A 23,222-nucleotide genomic window follows, 5' to 3' on the forward strand; every position below is an offset into this window, starting at 1 on the left:
TTGTATAAACATGCCAATACTTATTAATATACTGTAAAGAATTTATGAATTTTATAATAAAGGCACAGTGGCTGAAATCATGTCTGCCAGTAGGTCAGTCTGACTGCAGAATGGGTTTTGATGAGGGAGTGGCAAGAGAGAGCCTGGAGAGGAGTAGAGTCAAATGATGAAGGCTTTCTGTGTCATAAAAAAATGGCACTTGGATTTTTTTCAAGAAGGAAATGAAGATTTTTGAAAGGTGTTGAACAACAATGAATTTAAAGAGATTTGCATTTTAGAAAGGCCACTTTGGCAGCAGAATATAGAATGGCTTGAATGGGAGTAAATTTAGCTACAGCACCAATTAGGAGGTTACTGGAATATTGAAACCAAAGATGCAGATGAGGGTAGAAAGGGTAGATTACTCTCTTGGGATAGAACTTATAATGCTTTTTGAAGAACTAGATATAGAGATTGCAGAGAATAGTTTCCTGAGCCAACCTTAAAAAGCCTGTGTGTGTTCCTGACATACAAAATGTGTGCAATGAAGAAAAATAATGGAATTCAATGTTATTAATTAAAATTGAATTCAAAAATAACACCCAGATGTATCTATAGTGTTCGAACTTGTAGAAAAACAGATATCATTAGTTGAAAATGAATACATTGATGGAAATCTTTATGGAGAATCTGTAGGGAAATTGATAAAAATCTAAATGAAGATTAATGGTGTTGGCCCTTTGTTTTCATTTTAATTGAAAACTTAATGACTTCCGTTTTGTTTCAGAATTCTACTATTTTTATTTTTATGCATTTAGTTATGAATAGGTGGTTTGCAGCTCAGGAAGAAAAAATAAGAGAGATAAGTGTATATGTGTGTGGGGGGGTGTGTGTTTGTACTAAAAGCAAGAGTTGAGAAAGGAAGAAAAGGGTTAAGATATTGCATCTGTATGAATAAGAAGAAAATTGTCTGAAGTGGAATTAATAGAGTTCCCAGTTATCTCTAGGTGGGAAGATTATTATGTTTTAATTTTGTTTGTGTGCATTCCTAAAGAGGATAAAGGCAGTGAGTCAGAAAGTTCCCCACAGTCACCTCAAATAGCATCACTTCAAACATGCATTGATTGCTATCTGAGACAGTAGTTAAGCTATTTGTCTCTCTGTGACCTAGAGCATGTGTGCAATTAGCTTTTGGTAACAGAGCACTGGCTGTCAATGTTTTTGAAGATGAAGAACTGTAACATGAAATTTTTTTAAAAGCTCTAAGTCCTTTACATATATATATATATATATATATATACACACATATATATATATATATATACACACACATATATATATATATACACATATATATATATATATATATATGTGTGTGTGTGTGTGTGATTATTCACCTAGAAAACACAAAAGAATCAACTGAAAAGTAATTAGAATTAAGAATTAAGGATGGTGGCTGAATATAAGAATACTTTTTAAAATGAAAATCTATATACTAATATTATTTAAATTAGAAAGAACCCACTAGAAAATATATTGGAAAAATATTTCATTTGCAATAGCAGAAAAAAGGGAACTTCATAATAACTAAGAATAAACAAGAAATTTGCCGGACCTGAAAAAAGAAAACTTCATCAAAGGACGTGAAATATAGCTTGAATCATTAGGAAGTTGTACCCTTAGATGCAAATATTTTTCTGAAATTGTCTGTTTACCTCAAATCGATTGATACTTGTGATATAATTTCCAGTGAATTGGAGGAGGGGTGGAATTTTAATTCTAAATCAACCAAGTTGATTCTAAATGTTATTTTAAAAAAACAAATGTATGAAAATAGCTAGTGGTTTTTTTAAGTAAAACAGAACATAAGGCACAATGATTACAGAAAAATAAACTCAGAGATAAATACAACCAAATGACATTTTATTAACATAACTATGTCTAAAATTGGAATTTAGCATATTATAAATGTAATATATCAAGACATTGGAGAAAAGAAGGATCATTCAATAAAAGGTGTTGAGAAAACTGGCTTTCCATTTTGGTGGAGAAGGTTGATTATGCAACACAAAATTAACTACAGACAGTTAGATATTTAAACATTAAAAACTACAAGTTTATGATTTAGAAATTAGGATGTTATTTTTTATGATCTCTAGGTAAGAGAAACCTTTCTAGGTAAGACATGAAACCCAGAAAATACAATAAAAATGTTGATAAAACACCCTATCTAAGCATTTAAAACCTCTTAATGGAAATGTCAGTTAAGCAAAAATTGTTTGAAGTGTCAACTTAAAATTAATATTCACAATAGATTTAACTGCCAAAGGTTTAATATCTTCAGTATATTAAGTTTTCTAAATATTAAATAGGAGGAACTTGGCCAGCAATATAGAATAGCAAGCAAAGGATATATGCAGGCCATTTGTAAGGGGAAAGAAGCAAGTTGCTTTTAAATGTGTACTCATAATAGATAAGAAATATTTTTTTGTGCTTTGTACACATCAGTTAAATAACTCTTTAAAACTGAGATTGCCTGGAATTGGTGAGGTTTAGATGAAAAGAACATTGTTTTGCATGTAAATTGTTACCATCTTTTTGTAGGGCAGTGCTCTGTATCCAAAATCTCAATGTAATGATGCAAAGGACATTCATTTTTTTAGGGGAATAAAGCAATTTCCAGTAGTATATGACCTGGAATAATTGTTGATTTGGTACTTTGAAAACCTTGCCACTGTAGAAAACCTTGACCCACACCCTATGAGGCATACCCTGTCAAAGGACATACATTGTAAGTCTTTAGATTCACTCTCTCCCCCAAAATAACATGAGACAGAGGTAGGTCGTAGCAGGAGAAAGCAGGAGCCAGAACTATTAGAAGCTAGGACTTGGAAGAGGGAGAAGGAGATGCTCTGAGGACAGATGCCTATAAGCACTGCTAGTAAGACACCTAACCTTGAACAGGCATCAGTGTGTAAAGTTCAGCCTGAGATTTCCTGAGACTGTGAGACTTGTGGCAAGCTGAAGTAGAACCAGTCAGTGGTGCCCTCTGGCTAAAGGTAGAAGCAGAAATAAATTTTCTCCAAAGGAAGTTTTCCCCATTCTGGGTCAGCAGTACTCCAACAGATTAAAATCAAGTAATTAATTTAATATACTATCAAAACTCACCAAGTACAAGTAGAGCCACAGAACCGTTAATCAATAGATGGATTGAAAAGATAACTACTAGAACTGCCAAATACAAAATACAGGGCAGCTAAGAATTAGGTGACCATTACCACTTATTATCCATACTGGGGAAATTTTGTGTAGGACAGGTGCTAAGCCAGACAGGATGCGGGCACAACAGAAGTATAGCAAACTGTCTCTGGCAAACCAGGGATAACCAGTGTATGATGAAACAAAGACATATTCACAAAGATAAAAACATAACATGAGACCATCATTTATGGATGAGAAAATCAGAGGAAAATGGAACTCTCAAAAATAAGAAAATATAAGTTAAAATTTTTAAATCTGTGAACAAATAAAACAGCAGATTAGAAAAGCAGAAGAGAAAATTAGCATACTGAAATATATACCTAAGGAAATTACCTCATATCAGAACAATTATGTAGATAGGTAATGCAGTGGAAATACGAGAAATACAGGGTATGGAGAATGAAATGAGAAAGTCCAAAATACGTTACATCAAAGCTCCAAAGGAGAGAGATTGGAAGTAAGGCAATGATCAATGAGATGATGTCTGTAAATTTTACAGAACTGATGAAAAAACATGAATCCACTGATCCTGGAAGTATAGTGTATCTCAAGAAGGATACTATAAATTGATGCCTGAACACATAAAAGTGAAATTTCAGAACCAAAATAAAAGAGAAGATCTTAAAAGTAGCCAGAGACAAATGGCAGATCACTTGTATAGGAATGACAGCTGGCTTTTAAACAACCTTGGAATAAAACAGATAGTACAATGATATTTTAAAAGTATTAAAGAAGTTATATTGGAAATTATTTTGTACGGGTTTTCATATTGTGACATACATACATGAAGTGTCTACTTTGAGGTTCACATATAATACAGAAACTTGTTCTAAAATTTTATCTAGAGAACAGATAGATCATATTCATTAGATCAGAAAATAATATTGTCCAATCCTAGGATACCATGTACCCATTACATTTATGGTTTATATTAAAATTTATAAAGTGTTTTCTAGAATGAAGACATCTTAGATGCTTCAAACTTAATAATCATGTTTGACTTTCTTTACTGATATTAAAATAAAATAATTATATTTCAAAACTGAGTTAAATATTGTATTATTTTCTCTTCCTAATGTATTTAATACTTTCAGTTTTTCTAGTGCTGCCTGCCTTCTCATTTTGGTATTTTGAGGAGCAGTTTTTAAAAATCTTCCATCATGTTGTCACTTACATGTCAAATCTAAAAACTACTACAAACTAGTGAATATAACAAAAAAGAAGCAGACTCACATATATAGGGAACAAACTGGTAGTTACCAGTGGGAAGAAAGGTGAGGGGTGGGGCATTATAAGGATAGAGGACTAAGAGATACAAACTGTTATGTATAAAATAAGCTACAAGGATATATTGTACAACACAATGTTTTATAATAACTATAAATGGAGTATAACTTTTAAAATTGTGAGTCATTGTATTCTATACCTGTAACTTGAATAATATTGCACATCTTCAATTAAAAAATTCGGGACACCCAGTTAAATCTGAATTTCAGATAAATGGGTACATCTTTTAACATACATATTCCCCATTCAATATTTAGGAAATACTTAAGCTAAAAATGATTCACTATTTATATGAAAGTCAGATTTAACTGGATATCCTGTATTTTATTTGGGAGCCCTTAATTTTTTTTAAAAAAAAATCTTCTATCATGTAATAAAATAATATATTTTAAATATAAAAATAACATATTAAAAGTTTTGCTTCTTCCACATCATAATTTTGCCTCTCATTTATAATAATTTTGCTGTTCTGTTTACTTGAAAAATTTTTTTAAATCTTGAAAGCAACAGACAGGGCCAGGATTGAAAACTATCTCATTTTTGAGATTCATACTATTGTTATCCATAGTTAACCAAAAGCACTGTCCCTTTATCTGTAAAGAGTTATGCCCAGAATATATCATACTAGATCTAAAACAAAATAGTGCCTCATATTGTTATGAAGTAGTACCTAAGTAGTTTTGAGGTTACTTTTCAATTATGATAATGAGCCATAGCATTTGTCCCTTGCTTTAAATAATCTTTACTGCTTTTAACAGACTAATATTTTGGATTTCTATTAATTACTGTTTAGCTTTCTGACATACCTCTATCAATGACAGAAGAGTAAGTCAGATTTAATCTCCATGTATATAAATAACTTTAAGAGTAAACCTATACTTGCCCTGATTTATTTAGGCCATATGTATTTTGAGATGCTGGAATAAATACTATTTTATAATTTCATTCTTTTTTTCTGATTCTTTCCAAGTTTAAACAACTTTTGTTTCTCTTTGATATTTTCTTGGTACTGCCCCTGAAGATCAGAGATAGATCAGGAAGATTAAGTAAAATATTCCTTACATAGAACCATCATGTTGTTAACGTAAAAAGCTTTTTATGAAATGAATTTGCAGAAGTGGTGGTATCTGAAAATTATTCAGAAAAAATTGCAAAAAGTCTGATGGCTTCTGGGCAACTTGCATTTAAAAAAAAAGAAGGAAAAGTGAAATCCTCTGGGAATCCAGGACACTACAGAATCTAATTTTGCCACTCTCCACATCCCCACTTATTTCTTTATTTTTATCCTTTCTCTAGAGACAAACTTGGTTAGGTATATAAATCAGCCCTTCCTGTTATAGTATTGATTAAGCAAAATGCCAGCTTTGGTCTGCCCCACTTAATCTGTTTTGTGCACCCTCTGCTCTTAGATACTTAATTTTTATTATGTGAAGAGAGGATCTGAGTTAACTTTGTTCATAATTATCTATCTGGTTACCAAATCTTTCAGGTTTGTTTTGTAAACATGAATGTTTTTATATCCACTGGTTGAATCTTGTGTATTTGATTTGGGCCTAGTGTATCCTGAGCCACATTTTGGAGTGCAACTTACAGAGCATATAATCAGGCTAAAATGAACATCAAGGAAGCATTGAAAGAAGAAATGTTATACATAAAAAGCCTCAGGAGTGTGTGTGTGTGTGTGTGTGTGTATTTTTGTGTATGTTAGTAGGAGTGGTCATTTCTATGCATTCTGACTATGTGATGGAATTTGATTAGTGCTAGTAGATACAACCAACTTCTTTTTCCGCACTCCCACCAGCTGCCCTAATAAAGTCAACTATTCAGTTGCCTATAGCCATAACCTAAAGAACACAACTCCAGTCCTGTGACATGTACTGTGTGTAACACACATACACATTATCCTCAGTTTTATGAAGTGTAAGTTTTTTGTTCAAGGGTGAACTGTATTTTGACTTCTAAATCTCAAACTTGAAGGCTTTATATGGATAATGAATTACTTTATTATAACTACTATAGTGTGGATGTTCTGAAAAAGTCTGGAATCTTCAGAGCTTTACTTACAGATCGTGATTCTGAGATATCAGCCCAAAATTCCACACCAAAAAACCATATTAGTGTGTATATGTATATGTGCATGCCTGTGTGTATACATGTGCGTGCACATGCACACACATATGTAATTATGATTCCTTGAAAGAATCTCATAGAATAAAATTTTTTTTTGGCTTTCAAATTAGAGTGTACATAAGAGCTATTATTTAATTTTTTTAATTTTTTAATTTTTATTATCTTTCTTGGATTCCTGCAAGAACTTTCATTGGCAAAGGATAGCTGCACCTCCTTATAGAAAAGTTTTTAAAAATTGGGCCCCTTATTATTTTTAAATCCCTTGTTAAGAGATTATTTTCCCATTATAATAAAGGTAAAATATTTCTTTCATCTAACTTATGTCAATTTTATTTAATAAATATTTTCTTCCTTTTATATGTTTTCCATGTTGTAACTCACTGAAATTTTTTTTTATTCATTCTTATTTTGGAGACACTTGTAAAGTAGATTTTTCTATCATGAAGTGTAATAATGGTTGATTTTAAATGATTATAATAAGACTCCTATGTTTAAAATGAGTGCAGGACATTAACTCTGTATTATATAATATAGGAATATGTTAACTATTTAAATAGAGAATATCTATAGATGTTTTATAAGAAAAGCACCATAAATAAAAATTCCTGATGTGAATAGTTCTTCTATTATTATGTTGTTAAATAATAGTATTCAGAGTTAACTCTCCAATGTAGTGATAAGAGCTTTTCAGCTTTTATAAGTTTGTAAATTTATTTGGTGTATAATTTTATCATACTAGCATTGTAAGTAATATTATGACATCCTTTTAGTTAACTAAAAATGCTTTATAGTATTAACACTTCAGTTTTATAAGAAGGGTAACAAATATCATTATCCCTTTCTACAAGTGAAAAACTGAGAGAAGTTTCTAGAGGCATAAGAACAAAAGCTGATACTCATTTTACATGTAAATAACGAAGGACTATTAGGTTATGAATAAAAGGGCTGATCGTAAAGGTTAGTATCTTTAAAATCAGTCTTTAGATGAGCAAAACTGTAAGAGAGCAAGTTATTTGATCCAAGCTACAGCATGTCATAGCTTCCAAATACTTATGTGTGTACATTTTTCTCTCATCTTTACTATGGAAGCTTCTACTTAATTAAGCTTCTCAAGACAACAGAAATACTGAATTTCTGTGCTTTTAGGGAGCACTGTACTTGTTTCCTTCTTTCCTAATGGGCCTGTGCTTTTGAAAATGAGGCTGGTATGAGAAGACAAAATGCAACACCTTATAATAATATATAAAATAGGAAGGAGCTGGTTTTGGTTTTTGTGTCTTTTATTAGTAGCTCTTCCGCTCATTCTACTTCCTTTATCTCCCCTATTTCTTTTCCTCTCACTTTTTCACATGTGCCTATTTTGGTGAGAATCCAGTTTTGTAGAAAGGGTTGTTATCAGATGTGATAACTACATGTTTCTGATGTGGATACTTTCTGAAGAAGTCACGAGTGAGAATTACTATATCTCAGGGCAAAAGAGCAAAACTTTTAATTTTCTAAAATCAGTTGGCAGCGAGCCATCTGCAAATAGTACTTATAAGCATGAAGCAGGAGCTTGTTTCTTTTATTCTCAATTAAGATGTTTAAGCACAGCCTAAACTTACATTGTTATATGAAACACTAAAAACTTAAACTGCCTTAAGTAAACCAAGTAATTATGTGTGATCATTGATAAAGTGAAAATCCAATGTACAGATTTTTTTTAGGCAGCTGCTATGTTTTACTTAATATACTACTAACCATGTTAGAAAAACAAAACTCCAGAATAGCTGAAGTGGAGACTGAGTTGTATATTCATCAGTTAACTGACCAGATAGCAGCCTTTCAGTACAGTTTCAAATTGGATCATCTTTCTACTTCATCTTTCTTCAGATTTGAGAAACAGGATATTTTTCCATAGCTACATAGCAACTTTTGAGGAACATGAGTGAATAACATTTTCTATATAGGTTAAAAGATGTGTGTAATCAATGAAGGAGAACTTTATTGTTTTTCACATAATACCAAAAATGAATAAATGCATAACGCAGATATAAAAATGGTAATCATCCATAGAAACACCACTGTTCTTTCACATTTTCCTAGAATGAAATATAAAGTAGTACTATTTATATATGTAGACTACAAAGATAGGTACTATTCTTGTGAAAATCTCTAAAAATTAATTTGCTCATCTGAGTTTCCTAATTTTTTTTGTTTGGTAATTTGATTATCAATTAATGTTTAGATAAAGGAGGAAAATAATATGAAAAAATACTCACTGTGTTACAAGATAAATTATAAAGCTAAGGAGTACTCACTGCTATACGTATACTTAAGTTGGTTATCTAACAAGGCATGGGATCTAAATGTTAGCAAATGTTGAGATATTTCATAGTTAATGTAACATTTGGAAGTACTTTAATCATCCATGATGTATTTGTACATCTAATGTTGAAGTTCTTCTGTTGAGCCAGATAAATTGGTAGGCTTTGCTTTAGGGCCTGCTATACAAGCAATGTTTATAACATTATAACACTATAAACCATTATAAACATTATAACTTTACCTAGCATGGTGGTGCGTTAACTCAGTGACACTTACAGGAACTGAGATGAACTATGGGAACAACAGACTCTTCACTCAGCATCTCGTGCTCGCTGCAAAGTACATGTTCATTGAATGGAATGGAAGATGAAATTGCCTGCAGTACTTAAATTTTTACTTTTTTTTTTTTTTGCTTTCTCTCTACAATTAAACTTTCTCCTTTGATCTCTCATCAAAACCAGATCTTACTTAAATATTGTACAACTTTAACTGAAAAACAAAATAGAGTATCTCAATTTTGAAAAGCTTTCTGTTTCTTTCAGGAATGGGAGAAGATATAAATATTTTAGAAGGCTAAAGCTCCAAGGAAAAAAATACATTATCAATAGGATCATATCTCCCAAGTAAAACTAGGATAACTACCTTCATTACTTCACTGCAGCTTCTCCTTCTTTATAGCAGTAGTGTTTAACCACTGAGTCACACTGTTATGATACACTATGTTATAATTGGTTGAAAGGTATTTGTGATTAACAAAATCAGCAAATGAATGTTTTTAATGAATTAGATTAAATTAAAGACTGCCCTTATAATAATACAACTCTTCCATTCTGCTCTATTTCCTAAGTGAGAGGAGAAAAGAGTAAATTTTTAACTGGTGCTCCTTGAACGTCCCTACGTTTTTGTTATGTATGTAAATTTTATCTATCATGTGTAGTCCTGAAAAAATATATATATTAAAGATAATGTCTGTGTAACATAGTGTACTTACAGGGGCAAGGTCTGAATTGTTTATTATAATGCTTTTGTAAGGTGTAAAATGAAATTAATGTGTTTGAGTCAAGAAGATGTAATTGGCTGCGTTAATGGATAGAGTCAGGGAAGTCTAATTGGCTGGCATTAAACTGCCTGTTTTTACCTAATTTATCTCCTCACTAGGCCTATATTTTGCTCTGATGAAGGATCCTCACATTTATTTCAACCTACTTTCCAAAGTTGAATATTAGGTGATAATGAATATTAGATCAAGTTGTGCACATTATCATTAATCTACGTCATTCTTTCCATCTGCAGTGTGTTTTTTAAAATGTAGTCCTCTGACCAGCCTCATAAGCATAACTTGGAAACTTGTTAGAAATGCAAATTTTGAGGTTTCAGCCAGACATTCTGAATCAAAATCTTCAAATAGGACCCAACAGTCAGCATTTAACAAGATCTCTCAGAAATCCTGATGCACACTGTAGTCTAAGGATCACTGTCCTAACCATATCCTACCTGGATAGCTTAACATTGTTATTAGTACCCATTAGATAGTGTTTCAAAGATAGTCTTTGTTATTTAAGATTATTTAATCATCAGAGGGCATTGTAGTTGTTGTTAGGAAGAAAGTATATTAAATCTACAAAGTAAAGTAATAAGCATGTAAATATTAATGCGCAAATTATGCTTGTTAATGAAAGTATGTGTCAAAATAAGTAAAGGCACTATACTGATTTTTCACTGTAACAATATGTAAAAGGAATTTCTGCACATTTACATTTAGCTACTGTGTGTCCTGTGCATACTTAAACACTATTGCCTGTTAGCAATAACATTTTTTAAGGTAATTATGCCTATGAAGGTAAAAATGGACCTGAATTTCATTGACAATTTCCCTGGACTATAGAATCATTGTTTATGACACCCTTTTTTGCAACTTGGGCAGTCTTTGAAGCATCTTTCTGACTTTAATGTTATCTTCAAAGTGTCGAGGATAAAAGAAAAAAATCACAATAAGTGATTTTCCATAGGAGGTTGCAACCTTCAAAGTTTAGAAAGTATTTAGAAGTTAAAAATAAAATGTCTATTTAAAGAGTATAGCTAAATCCAACTAAACCTCATTATTTTGGAATCTACTAGTTCAAAAAAAGTTGTGTCTGAAGTAAGAAAATAGATGTCTACTATTGCTCACAGAAAAAAGAATTTGATAAGCAAATTAATAATGTATAAACAATTGGGAAACAGAACTTTAGCCTAAAAAATAATTTCAAATTTTTAATGGCATCTTTTTTTGCCATTCATTATGAATAGTCTGTTGGTAATGAATTCTTGTTTTCTGCTTGTCAGCAGACACTGATAACCTTCATTTATCTATATCTATCATCCTAGTATATATGATTATAGAAATAAAGCTATGTTTGTTAAAACCACTTCTGTTTGGATTTTCTAATAATTTAGACAGATATCTTCCTCTCACTTTATTCTAAATTAACTTTTATTCTCTTGCTCTTTGCCTTCTAGTTGTGCCTCCCCATTTATAGCTTATAGATGTTTTTATCCAGCTCTTGCCATCCTGTCCAACTTCCCATTCCTGCTTCATTTGACTACTTGTTCCCTTTAGATCCCGTTATTTCAGTATTCTTCCTGCCACCCACTTGCCAGTGTTGTTATGTTTAGGTTCTTGCTCTCCAATCTGTTTCCCCTCATGTTTGGTTCTTAACCACTGTTTCTAAGTTTGGCTTCTGGATCTTTCTATTATTTCTGTTCTCTAATTGGTATAATCAAAACTGCAAGAATGTAAGAATGGAAAGTAGAGGCAAAGAGAGAATTAACATGTATCAAATACCTACTCTATAGTAGATGATTTACTCTTATATTCTTTAGTTCTCATAAGATGTAAGTATGCTTTATTATTAGCTCCATTTTACACATAAGTACATTAAAGCTGAGAGGGGTTAAATATTTTGTTCTACGTTACAGACCAACTAATCTAGGTTTTCAAACCTACATGGTTCATTTACTTACTCTTTTATTCCACAGATATTTAGTGAGTACACATTCTATATATTGGGCACTGTGCTAGATGCTTCAACAGACCCAGCCCTTACTTTCAGGACTTTAACTATGTGGTGGCATTGTCTGACTTCACAGATAGTGATGTTTTTTGCTACACCAAACAGAGGAAGAGAAAATAAAAAGGAAATATAATGGTTCTGATGTTTTATGGGAAAGATACATTTGATAAAGCTGTAAGAATTTTGCAGTATTTAGGAATACATAGCAAAAAGATTAGTTTGTGTCTAGTCCTAGAGTCTCCCTCCTCACTCACCCGTTATCACTAATGCCTTTCAGTGACATCATCAAAATATGTATTTTCCTCTTAATGTTCTACATTTTATAAGATTTATGTCTATAGGACCAAATCCTCTGGAAAGTTTTCAGAAAGAATTAACTGTCCTTCCTAAATTATGTTTGGAAAAAAGATGAAGACCTTTATATAAGAATACATACAATCATTCATCCATCCATCATCCATGTATTTATTAATACACTAAAACATATTTAAGACGGTTTACACAAATACATGAAATGCAACAGAACTTTTAATAAGATAAAGGTGGAAAAAATAGGACAAGGGAAAATAAGATGAAATTAGATTGTGTTCAGTAAGCCTACCAAAAAAGTATCTATAAATTTGTCTCTGTTCTCAAAGGTAGCTTGATTCACAAGAACCATAATTTTAAAACAAACTGGTATCACAGAAGAATACCCATTCCTAGTTATGATACTTAAGAGGGAATTTCTCCTATGAGTCCTCCTAAAGAGAACCTCAGTGCAATGTGGTGAACAATGGCCTCAAATACTTCCTAAAATAAATGAATTTCACTGAGCCATTTCATTGTATTCAACCACTTACCACAAAAGCAGAGTTCAGTAAAACGATTCTTTCAAAAGTGAAATGAGGCATTCCAGGTAGACCACTGTGGTCTGGCCAAATCCAATGGTATATTTTAGAGGATCTAGAAAAACTAATGAATTGCATCTCTTTCAGGTAATTCTCGTATGTAATTTGTCAATTGAGTTTTTCACGTACTAGGTGCTAGTGAGTTTATATACTCTTTTAGGTTTGTTTTATTCACTACTGCAACATCATTGTATAGAATACTGCCTAGTACATAGTAGGTACTTAATAAATATTTGTTGTATGAATGGATAAATGCTGTGTTTTGAAGTATCTAAGTGAAAGACTTCCTCTCAGCTATTTGTTGACATTTTCTTCCTTTGTCCTTAAATAAGGTGTGCTGCTATACTTTGGAGTACTTCATCTTTATGTGGACCCTCAAATTTATTAAATACCAAACATTGCTTATGTGATTTTTATCAAGCAAACAATGAAATCAATATTAACCTATTCAAAGAGCTCTTTTAAAATTGTTCTCAGTAACATCTCTTCCTTGATTTTTAGGGCTCTAAGATTTTAAGATTCCTGAGAAGTTGTAAACCTCAATAAGACAATTTTTAACATCAAAATAGTGTTTCTTCTTAAGGAGACCTCAAAAATCATACTGGCTTTATTGAATTTGAAAAACATGGGATAGATTCTGTATAATGCTAGATCGACCGTTTTTAGCTGTGTATTTAAAGGAAAGCAGTTAACTCCCAAAGTTAAGAATTTAAGAGTATCTTTCTCCTTCCTGCTTGCCCTTTATTTTTAAAGCAAGTTTTATTGAAAAGCATTACGGTAGTGTTAGTTTTCCTTTAAAATTTCTGACATTCTTAAATATTGCATTATGCTGGGATTCAGTGAGCCAGTAAATTACATCAATTATATTCTATATAATTATAAAGGATTAACTAACTTATATGCACCTTAAAAGTTTATTTATAGCATCAACTGGCATCTAACACAGACTTGATGGATTTTAACTGCTTTGTCTAGGTTTCTTACTGTATGAAAATCTATTGAGCTATTATAGCAGTCTGAGGCTTCATTTTAAAATTTATATTATTAGCCAAGATGAAACTTTATTGAACCTAAATTTTGTCCAGAGCATTAATCTTACTCCAGACTGTCACACTACTTCTAATGAAATATTGAAATATCAACCTTTCACTATATTTTTCCATAGCTTGCTTTTCATTTTGTTTGCCTTTCTTCTTATTTACTGGAATACTTTACTTTGAAAGCTATACTCCTGTATTTCTCCCAATTATTGTAACCTCCTATATTTGTAGAAACAGAGGGTTAGAAATGGGTTGAATCATGTGTTTCACTCCCAACTTTAGCTTAAAACATATCTTTACCATCACACTATGTTAACTATTTATTTTTATTGGCCTTTAGAAAATGAAATTTTCTTTCCTCTTCATTACCTTATTTCAGGTTTAACCATACTTATCTTAAGAATATCCTATCTTAAAACTTACATCACATAGTTAAAGCCTATCACCTCATTAATTCTTTTTTAAAACAATCAGATAGTTAATTTATATTGAAGATAATGGAAGATGGTAGATCTAGAGTTTTTCCGGTACTCAGCTTATCGGGAAAGTTGACCAGTGATTTCTTGAGTTCCATTTATTATAACATAACATAGAACTAGAAGAGATACAAAGTGATCTCAGGTTTTCAGGGACTAACTATTTCAAGAGTAACAGACAAAGAAGAATACCAGATTTTTTTACTCTATGAAAATCTGTTGAACTATTATAGCAATATGAGGCTTCATTTTAAAATTTAGGTCATTAGGTGAGATGAGACTTCTACCAAACACTTCTGAGTGGTAAGGGATAAGAAAGGTCTGCTAACATAGAAGTTCCCTAGATGTCCTAGTCCTCAACTTTTATTCAGTGGTCCCAAAGAATTTAGTTTTGATGCCTTAAAAAAAATATTTGAGGAACTACAAAGTGGTTTATAAATAGCATGATTTATAATTACTTTTAAGTTAATTTTACTACTCTGCCGTCCTTCTTTTTGGTTAATTTCACTCAGTCTGCTATTTAATCTTTAATTACAGGCCACAAAAGAAGTAATAGAACGGGAAGCGCCAGGGATGGCCCTGGCAATGCTGATGGGATCACTTAATGTTACACCTCTGGGCATGCTCTCTAGGTAAGAAAGTCACCAACATGTTGCAAAGAAAATTAATTCCATACCACTAATCACTAATAGACTGAGAAACCTAAGAAACTTTAGTCATAACACTTAATTTTGCCCCACTTTCTTCCCAGAGTTATAAGTCCTAGTATCCAGGGTAGTTAAATCTTAGCCACAGTGTTCTTCAAATTCTTTCTTTTTCTTTTTCTTTTCTCTTTTTTTTTTTTTTTTTTTTGCGTATTATATTGAAACTCTTAGAAAACATTGTATTACTGCCAGAAATCCTCAATTCTAACCCCAGGAAGAGTCCAGTTTATTAAGATGTAAATATTCTTTTCTTATGATTATTTATAATAAGGAATCAATTTTCCTTCATTGTCAGTAAATACTAATTTAGTAAATCTAAGCAGTAGAGTTTTTTTTTAATAAGTTCTCACAAATTAGGAATTTTATTTCAGTTTGTAAATAGGCATATTAATGTCTGGTCATGAAAAAAAGCTCAGTCAATAATTTATTACTAGTATATTAAATTAGTATATTTAAAAGTATGCCTTCATTGACCTAGATGTTGACAGTTATCCTCTATTTTGATGGTTTAGTTAGTTATTCATTATTATTTTAGCAATTCTTAGATTAAAATCCCCTTTAGTGAGTACACCATTCATCATTTAAGTTAAAGACAGAAATATCAACTTAGTAAGAATCTGTTAATTTAATGACCATTGATTAATAGGCAGTTGATCTCAGAACAGTCTATAAAATACATGGCAACTTTATAATTGCAAGATATCACAGTCATTATTTATAGCCATTTATTGACCCCATGTGCAGTATGAATATAAAAATAAGTATGTCCATTTAATGCATGGAATATGAGTCATAATGCCTTTTCTGTTACTTAGACTAAGTTAGTATCTATTAATGACAGCTACTTGAAGCACAGCTTCAGGGAAATGTGAATGGGTCGTTAGTTACTTTCCTGTCACAAGTACTATATTATTACATTTAATTTTAGAATGAGCAAATAAAGAACTAATGTAGCTTGATAAAGATTTTGAATTTTAAAGTCCATGCTGGTCTTTAACAAACTCACATTGATTATTTTATGCTGTTATTTTTTTGAACTCTTACTTGTATTACCTACCCATACCAGATCAATGGTCACACAAGTGGTCCCTTTTCTCTATGGAATTAAGTAGTGATTTTTGAACACAACAGAACTCTTTCTTGCCATACAAGGAATACCGTCAAAAAAGAATTAAAATTAATCTCTTGTTAATTATCTTATAGTAAAAATCTAAGTCAACAAATGTACTAATACCCTATTTGCCAGGCCTCATGTTAACTATTAGGGTTGCTAAGTTTGGAAAGAAAAGTTAAGACATGGTCCTCAACTTAAGGATCCCACAGTTTATCTGGAGAACTTGTTCTTTGCAGCTGTTAAGGTAACTCTTCAAATTGAGTATAGCTTTCTTTATCCAGTATAGAAATACCACTTTTGTCTTACCGAAAGATTTTTCTGGATTAATTTCTCCTCTACCTTCTGAATCCACATTATTGCTGAGCACTGGACTGCTGCGTGAATGGTAAATAAATCAGCAGTAGTGATTTTAAGTTCTTTAGAATAGGTCATCATCTTTATGCCGAAGGCTTTGAAAATTAAAACATATACATGGCATGGTAATAGATTCTTCTGGCTTTTCTTTATGGTCATTATTTATTTAACTGAGAGTTTATTTACAATTTTGAAACAGAGATAGTAGTCAGCATGAGTTATAGAAAAGAATTGTGGACCATTTCTCTGAATGTTTATTGTTTTGTTTGCTCTTCAAATCTTTTTAAAAATTACTTTTTCAACAGCTGTGATTAGATTGATGCTTCCTTTCTATAGCATTTTTACCTTGTATGCACTTTGGGCTTTCTACATGCTTATATTATAGCACATTCTATATTGTAATCATTTACTTTCTTGTCTATTTTACCTAAGTTGTATAAAATCCTTAAGAACAGCAGTTTTACCTTATTCAGTTTTACATCCTCAGCCCCCAGAACGATTTCTGAGACATAGTAGGTACTCAAAAAATGTTTATTGTTATGGTTCCTGTTGATAAATCAGTATTTCATCCTAGTTATAATAGAATTTTATTTCAAGGTAAAATAATGCATCAAGTTGGTGCCTTGCTTTCCTATTTTTATCTCTAGAGAGCAGCATTAAATTAAAATAATTTTTTAAATTATCAAATCTGTTTAAAATTGTTTTTATCTGCTTAGTTAACTTAATATCCTCCAGGGTTTTTTTGTACAAGTAAGTTGGAAGATTGTATCAAGTAGTGGTTAAAAGCATCATCTCTGAAGCCAGACTACTTAGGTCCTCTCCTGGCTCTATTACTAGCTACATAACATCTTTTTATTTTTTTCTTCATCTCTATAATGAAGATGTAAATAGTACTAGCCTTCTTGGATTAAGCGAATTAGTCCATTTAAGTGCTCAGAACAACTGATTCATAATAAGTTTTACTAAGTCTTGATTACTGTTGTGTTGTTTCCGGTTCAGAGTTCTAGTTCTTAAAGCAAGTTGGCTGGAAAAAAAACTTCTAATAGCTTTTCTTCATCTGGAAATGTCTTTATCTTACCTATATTTCTGGAGGATATTTTCACTAATACAGAATTCTAAATTGATAGTTCTTTTCTTTCAGCACTTTAAAAAAATGTTATTCCACTGTCTTCTGGCTCCATTCTTCCTATGGAGAAATCTACAGTCATTTGAATTTCTACTCCCTTACATGTAATGTATGGTTTTTATCTCTAGATGCTTTGAAGATATTTTTTTCTTTATCTTTGATTTCAGCAATTTTATTATGTATCTGGGTGTGGCTTTCCTTGAGTTTAACCTTTTGGGTTAAAAGAGTTTCTTGACTCTATAAACTTATGTCTTTAACCAAATTCAGGAAATTTTTAGCTATTAGTTTTCCAAATTTTTACTTTTCTTTACCAATCTCTTTCTCATTTCCTCCTGGTACATTTGTGACATGAATTATACATATTTTGACAATATCTCACAGGTCCCTGATGTTCACTTTTTAAAATCATTTTCCCTATTCTTCAGATTATTTTTTTGATTTTTTTTCAAGTTCACTGACTTTTTTTCCTCTTTAATCTTCATTTTGACTTTGAGACTATCTAGAAAATTTTTGAATTTCAGATACAACATTTTTTTTTCTGTTCTGAAATTTCTATTCAGCTGTTTTTTATGGTTGTATTTATTTGCTAAGAACTTTTATCTTTGCATGAATTTAAAAAGTGTCAACCTTTATTTCATGGAGGATGGTTATAATAGTTGCTTAATATTATTTTTTCTGACAGCTCTAATATCTGAATCACTTTTGAGTTGACATCAGTTGATTTTCTTCTCCTGTGAGAAGTAATCTGATTTTCCTGATTCTATGTTGAATGATTCTGAATTGCACCCTGGATATTTTGAATATTGTATTTTAAGACTCTGGGCTCTGTTGAAATTCTCTGGAGAAAGTTAGTTTCAGCAATCAGTCTGATTGGATTCAGATTGCAAATTTTTGTCTCTCATATGGATGGTGATTCAACCTTTGCTGTACAGTTTGAGTCTGCCCAACATGAGAACCGTTCAGGAGTTAGCCTGAGACTTGGGCAGTGGAGTATATTTTACCTGTATTTTTAAAAGCCTTTCTTATTCTTCTTTGAGTCTGTTCCACAAGTGCTTATTATATCAGGAATGAGCCTGGGACTTGTGTCAGTTCATTCACTGAGTTAGGGGGTCCACCTTCTCCAGCTGTCTCCTCTCCAAGAATTTCCCTACACTCTCCAGTTCCCAGGGATCCTATTCCCAGTTTCTCTAGCAAGAAGATACTTCTTGTAGAGTATTAATCCCCTGTGATATGTAATTCTATACAACTGGACCACCTTCAGGGCAAAGGCAAAAGGGAAAAAAAAAATTCAAGAGAAAAATAACAGAGCTTCCTCCCATCCAAACTTCTAGACATTAAGGGCTCCTTTTCCTGGTTCCACCAGCCACAGATACAGGTCTTCTTTCCAGGTTCTAGTGCTTTCTAGTGCTTGCACCATCATGATCACAGTAGTGCAGCTCTGTAACTGGGATTAGCTCCACTAAGAGTTATTAATACTCATGTACTGACGTTAGTCCCCAATCTGCCCACTCTTCTTTATGTTCAGAGTTCTCAGGTAGTTACTCTTTGTATTCTGTCCACATTCAGTAGGAGAGAGAAGCCATAGTTAAGGTTCTACCGTTTGGTCAACACCAACAGAGAAAGAACTATAATTTTAAAATGAGATCTCTGAGTTTATATCCTAGCACTTACTATCTATGTGACCTTGGGCAATTTATTCATCTGGGCTTAGCACTTCCTGTTCCAGAAGCTAATTAAACTACCCACAGAAAAGCAGCATTTAACCTCCCTGAATCTCTAATTTATACTTCACTTAATTTTTAAAGAGATTGGATACTTTTTGTTCTAAATGTCATTGTCAATAATAGAGCAACCACCGTGGTTATAAATTGAGGCATAATTTATCCTGGTTTTATTTTCAGTTCAGTCATTAACTTGATTTGTGATCTCTGCTTAGCTTTTTGGTGACATCACATAGTTCATAGAAAAGTTATGAGATCTTATATAGATTTACTCACTACGAAAAACTGTTATATGAATATCTATATTCATAAAAAGAAAAGGCAATAGGCAGTTTTTCATTTTATAAAGAGATTTACCACTGTGGTCCTCAATAACCCATCTTTCAATTGTGTTTTAAATATTCTTTTTTTGTCATTACATAGAATCTTCCATAATATCTCTGTTATGAGGTAGGACATGAAGTCTCTAGTTAGTTTTTAATGTATTAAATAGGACTAATCTTTTTCACATAGTTTGCCCCACTATCTATCATTATTACGAAGTTGATCTTAACTTCATCTAGTCAGTAACTGAACATAAGTACTCTAAAAATACATGCACTGCTGTTGGTGAGAAGTTAAACTTTTTCCCTTTAGTGCCACAAATGGTTTCATACTAATATTGTTTAAAAACCATATGGGATATGAGGAACAATAAAAGCTGTTAGGCATATAGAAAACAGTTAACAAAATGGTAGAAGTAAGTTCCTCCTTATTAGTAATTACTTTAAATGGAAGTGAATTAAACTCTATAATCAAATAACAGAGATTGGCAAAATGGATAGAAAAGCATAATCTGATGACATACTGTAAACAAGACTCTGACTTTAGATCCAAAGACACAAATATATTGAAAGTTGAAGGATGGAAAAAGATATCTATGCAAATAGTAACCAAAAGAGAGCTGGTTGGCTGTACTACTATCAGACAAAATACACTTTAAATTTTAAAAAGTTAAATATTCTAAATCAAAAAAGGTACAAGAGACAAAAATATTGTATAATAATAAAAGTTTCAATAGAGTAGAAAGATATAACAATGATAAACATTTATGTATTTAATAACAGACTTTAAAATAGTTGATGACAGAATTGAAGGGAGAAATGGATAGTTCTGTAATAGTAGTTGGAGACTTCAATACCCTACTTTCAATAATGGATATAAAAGCCAAACAGTAGATAATTAAGGAAATGTAAGAGTTGAGCAACACAATAAATCAGCTATATCTAAGAGACTTTTCGAGGACATACCACCCAGCTACAATAGAATATATATTCTTCTCAACTTCCTGTGGGACATTTCCCAGAATAAGCCATGTTAAGCCACAAAGTAACTCAAGAGATTTAAACAGATAAATGTCATAGGAGGTATATTCTCTGACCACAAAAAGATGACGTTAGAAATCAGTAATATCAGGGAAAAAGGAAAATTCACAAATATGTAGAAATTAATCCAGTACATTCTGAACCAGTGAGTCAAGGAAGAAATCATGAGGGAAATTAGAAAATATGGACAAATTTAAGGGAAAATGTAGCCTACTGAAACTTCAGTGATTCAGAGAACGCAATGCTACGAAGGAAAGTTACAGCTGTAAATGCTACATTAAAAAAGAAAGATTTCATGAACAACCACCTAACACTACTACAGCTTAAAGAACTAGAAAAAGAGGAACAAACCATACCAAGGACTAGCAGAAGAAAAAAAAAGTTTAAAGTGATAATAAAAGAGAAAATGGAAAAACAATAGAGAAATTAAAGTAACCCAGATATTGATGATTCAAAAGTATCAACAAAACTGACAAACTTTTAACTATATTGACTAAGAAAAAAGAAGACATGACTCAAGTTACTAAACTTAGAAACAAAAATGGGGACATTACTCCCAATTCTACAGAAATAAAAAGGACTATAAGAGAGTACAGTGAGCAATTGTGTCAATAAACTGTACAACCTAGATGAAATGGATGAATTCCTACAAACACAGAACCTACGCAGATGAATCACAAAGAAATAGAAAACTCAAATAGATCTGTAACTAGTAAGGAGATTTAATCAGTAATCAAAAACCTACCTACAAATATAATGCCTATACCAGATAACTTTCCTGGAGCATTCTACCAAGCATTTAAAGAAAAACAGATACCAGTCCTTCTTAAACTCTACCCACAAATTGAAGAAGGGAATACTTACTAATTCTGTAAGGCCAATATTGCCCTCATAGCAGAGACAAAGAACTACAAGAAAACTATAGACCAATATCCCTTATGAACATTGATGCAAAAATCTTCAACAAAATACAATCAAATTCAGCATATTAAAAAGTTTATGCACCATGCAAGAGTGGGATTTATTTCTAGAATGCAAGTGTGGCTGAACATAAAAAAGGAATCAATGTAATATACCACAGTAGCCAAATAAAGGAAAAACACAAAACAAAACACGATCTTCTCAATTGATAGAGAAGCATTTGGCAAAATTCAGCGTGCTTTCATGTTGATGACAGTCAACTAGCTGGAAACTATCTTAACATAATAAATGCCTTATATTAAAAAAAAATGACAACTAACATCATGCTCAATGGTGAAAGACTGAAAAGTTTTCCTCTAAAGCCAGAAAAAGACCAGGGTGCCTGCTTTGCCACTGTCATTAAACATACTATTAGAAGTTGTAGCCAAAGCATTAGGCAAGAAAAAAATAAAGAAATAAAAGGTATCTAAATTGGGAAGGAATAAGTAAATCTGTCTCTGTTTGACATGATCTTATATGTAGAAAACCCTAAAGATTCCACAAAAAAAAAAAAAACTATTGGGACTAATGTATTCAGCAAAGTTGAAGATATATAGTCAACATGTAAAAATCAGTTGTGTTTCTATACACTAACAATGAAAAATGTAAAAGAAATTATGAAAACAATTCCATTTACAGTAGCATCAGAAAGAATAAAATACTTGGTAATTAACTTGATCAAGAAGGCAAAAGACTTGTACATTGCAAACTGTAAAACTTTGCTAAAAGAATTTAAAGAAGACCTAACTAAATAGAAATACACCCATATTTATGAATTGGAAGACAACATTGTTAAGAATTTAATACTACCCAAAGCAATTTGTAGACTTAATTCGATCCCTATCAAAGTATCCCAACATTGTTTTACAGAAATAGAAAAATCTCTACTAAAGGGATCCCAAATAGCCAAAACAATCTTGAAAAAGATCAACAAAATTGGAGGACCCACACTCAAACTTACTAGAAAGCTATGATAATCAAAACAGTGGTAGTGGCATTAAGTCTGACTTTTAGACCAATGAAATAAAATATACCAGAAGTAAATCCTTACATACAGGATGAAATGATTTTCAAGAAGGGTGGCAAGACCAATTCAGTGAGGAAAAGGCAGTCTGCAACAACAAATGGTGATGGGAAAATTGGATGTCCACATGCAAAAGAATGAAGTTGGATACTTACTTGACACTGTATAATAAAATTAATGCTAAATAAATTAAAGACACAAATGTAAGAGATAAAATTATAAAACTCAAGGAAGAAAACATGGGGGGAAGCTTTAGGACATTACATTTGGCAGAGTTTTCTGGAATATGATGCTAGACGTACAAGCAATAAAAGGAAAACTAGGTAAACTGGAATTCATCAACATTAAAATCTTTGTGCCTCAAAGGACACTATCAACAGAGTAAAATGGCAACCACAGAATGGGAGAAAATATTTGCAAATCTCATATCTG

The 23,222-nt window shown here is 31.8% G+C and overlaps 1 protein-coding gene across 8 annotated transcripts in view; it reads left to right on the plus strand.

Annotated features, from left to right (window-relative positions):
- The window catches only part of GPHN (gephyrin), a 432,492-nt gene that overhangs the window by 168,569 nt on the left and 240,701 nt on the right, over positions 1–23,222 (plus strand). For all 8 annotated transcript variants that reach the window (XM_006206958.4, XM_006206955.3, XM_072963279.1 and 5 more), the window contains one exon: positions 14,961–15,055. In XM_006206958.4, coding sequence (XP_006207020.1) covers positions 14,961–15,055 — 95 coding nt within the window. The remainder of the gene's footprint in view (positions 1–14,960; positions 15,056–23,222) is intronic.

Source organism: Vicugna pacos, chromosome 6, assembly GCF_048564905.1.
Source record: "Vicugna pacos chromosome 6, VicPac4, whole genome shotgun sequence".
NCBI classification, from domain to species: domain Eukaryota; kingdom Metazoa; phylum Chordata; class Mammalia; order Artiodactyla; family Camelidae; genus Vicugna; species Vicugna pacos.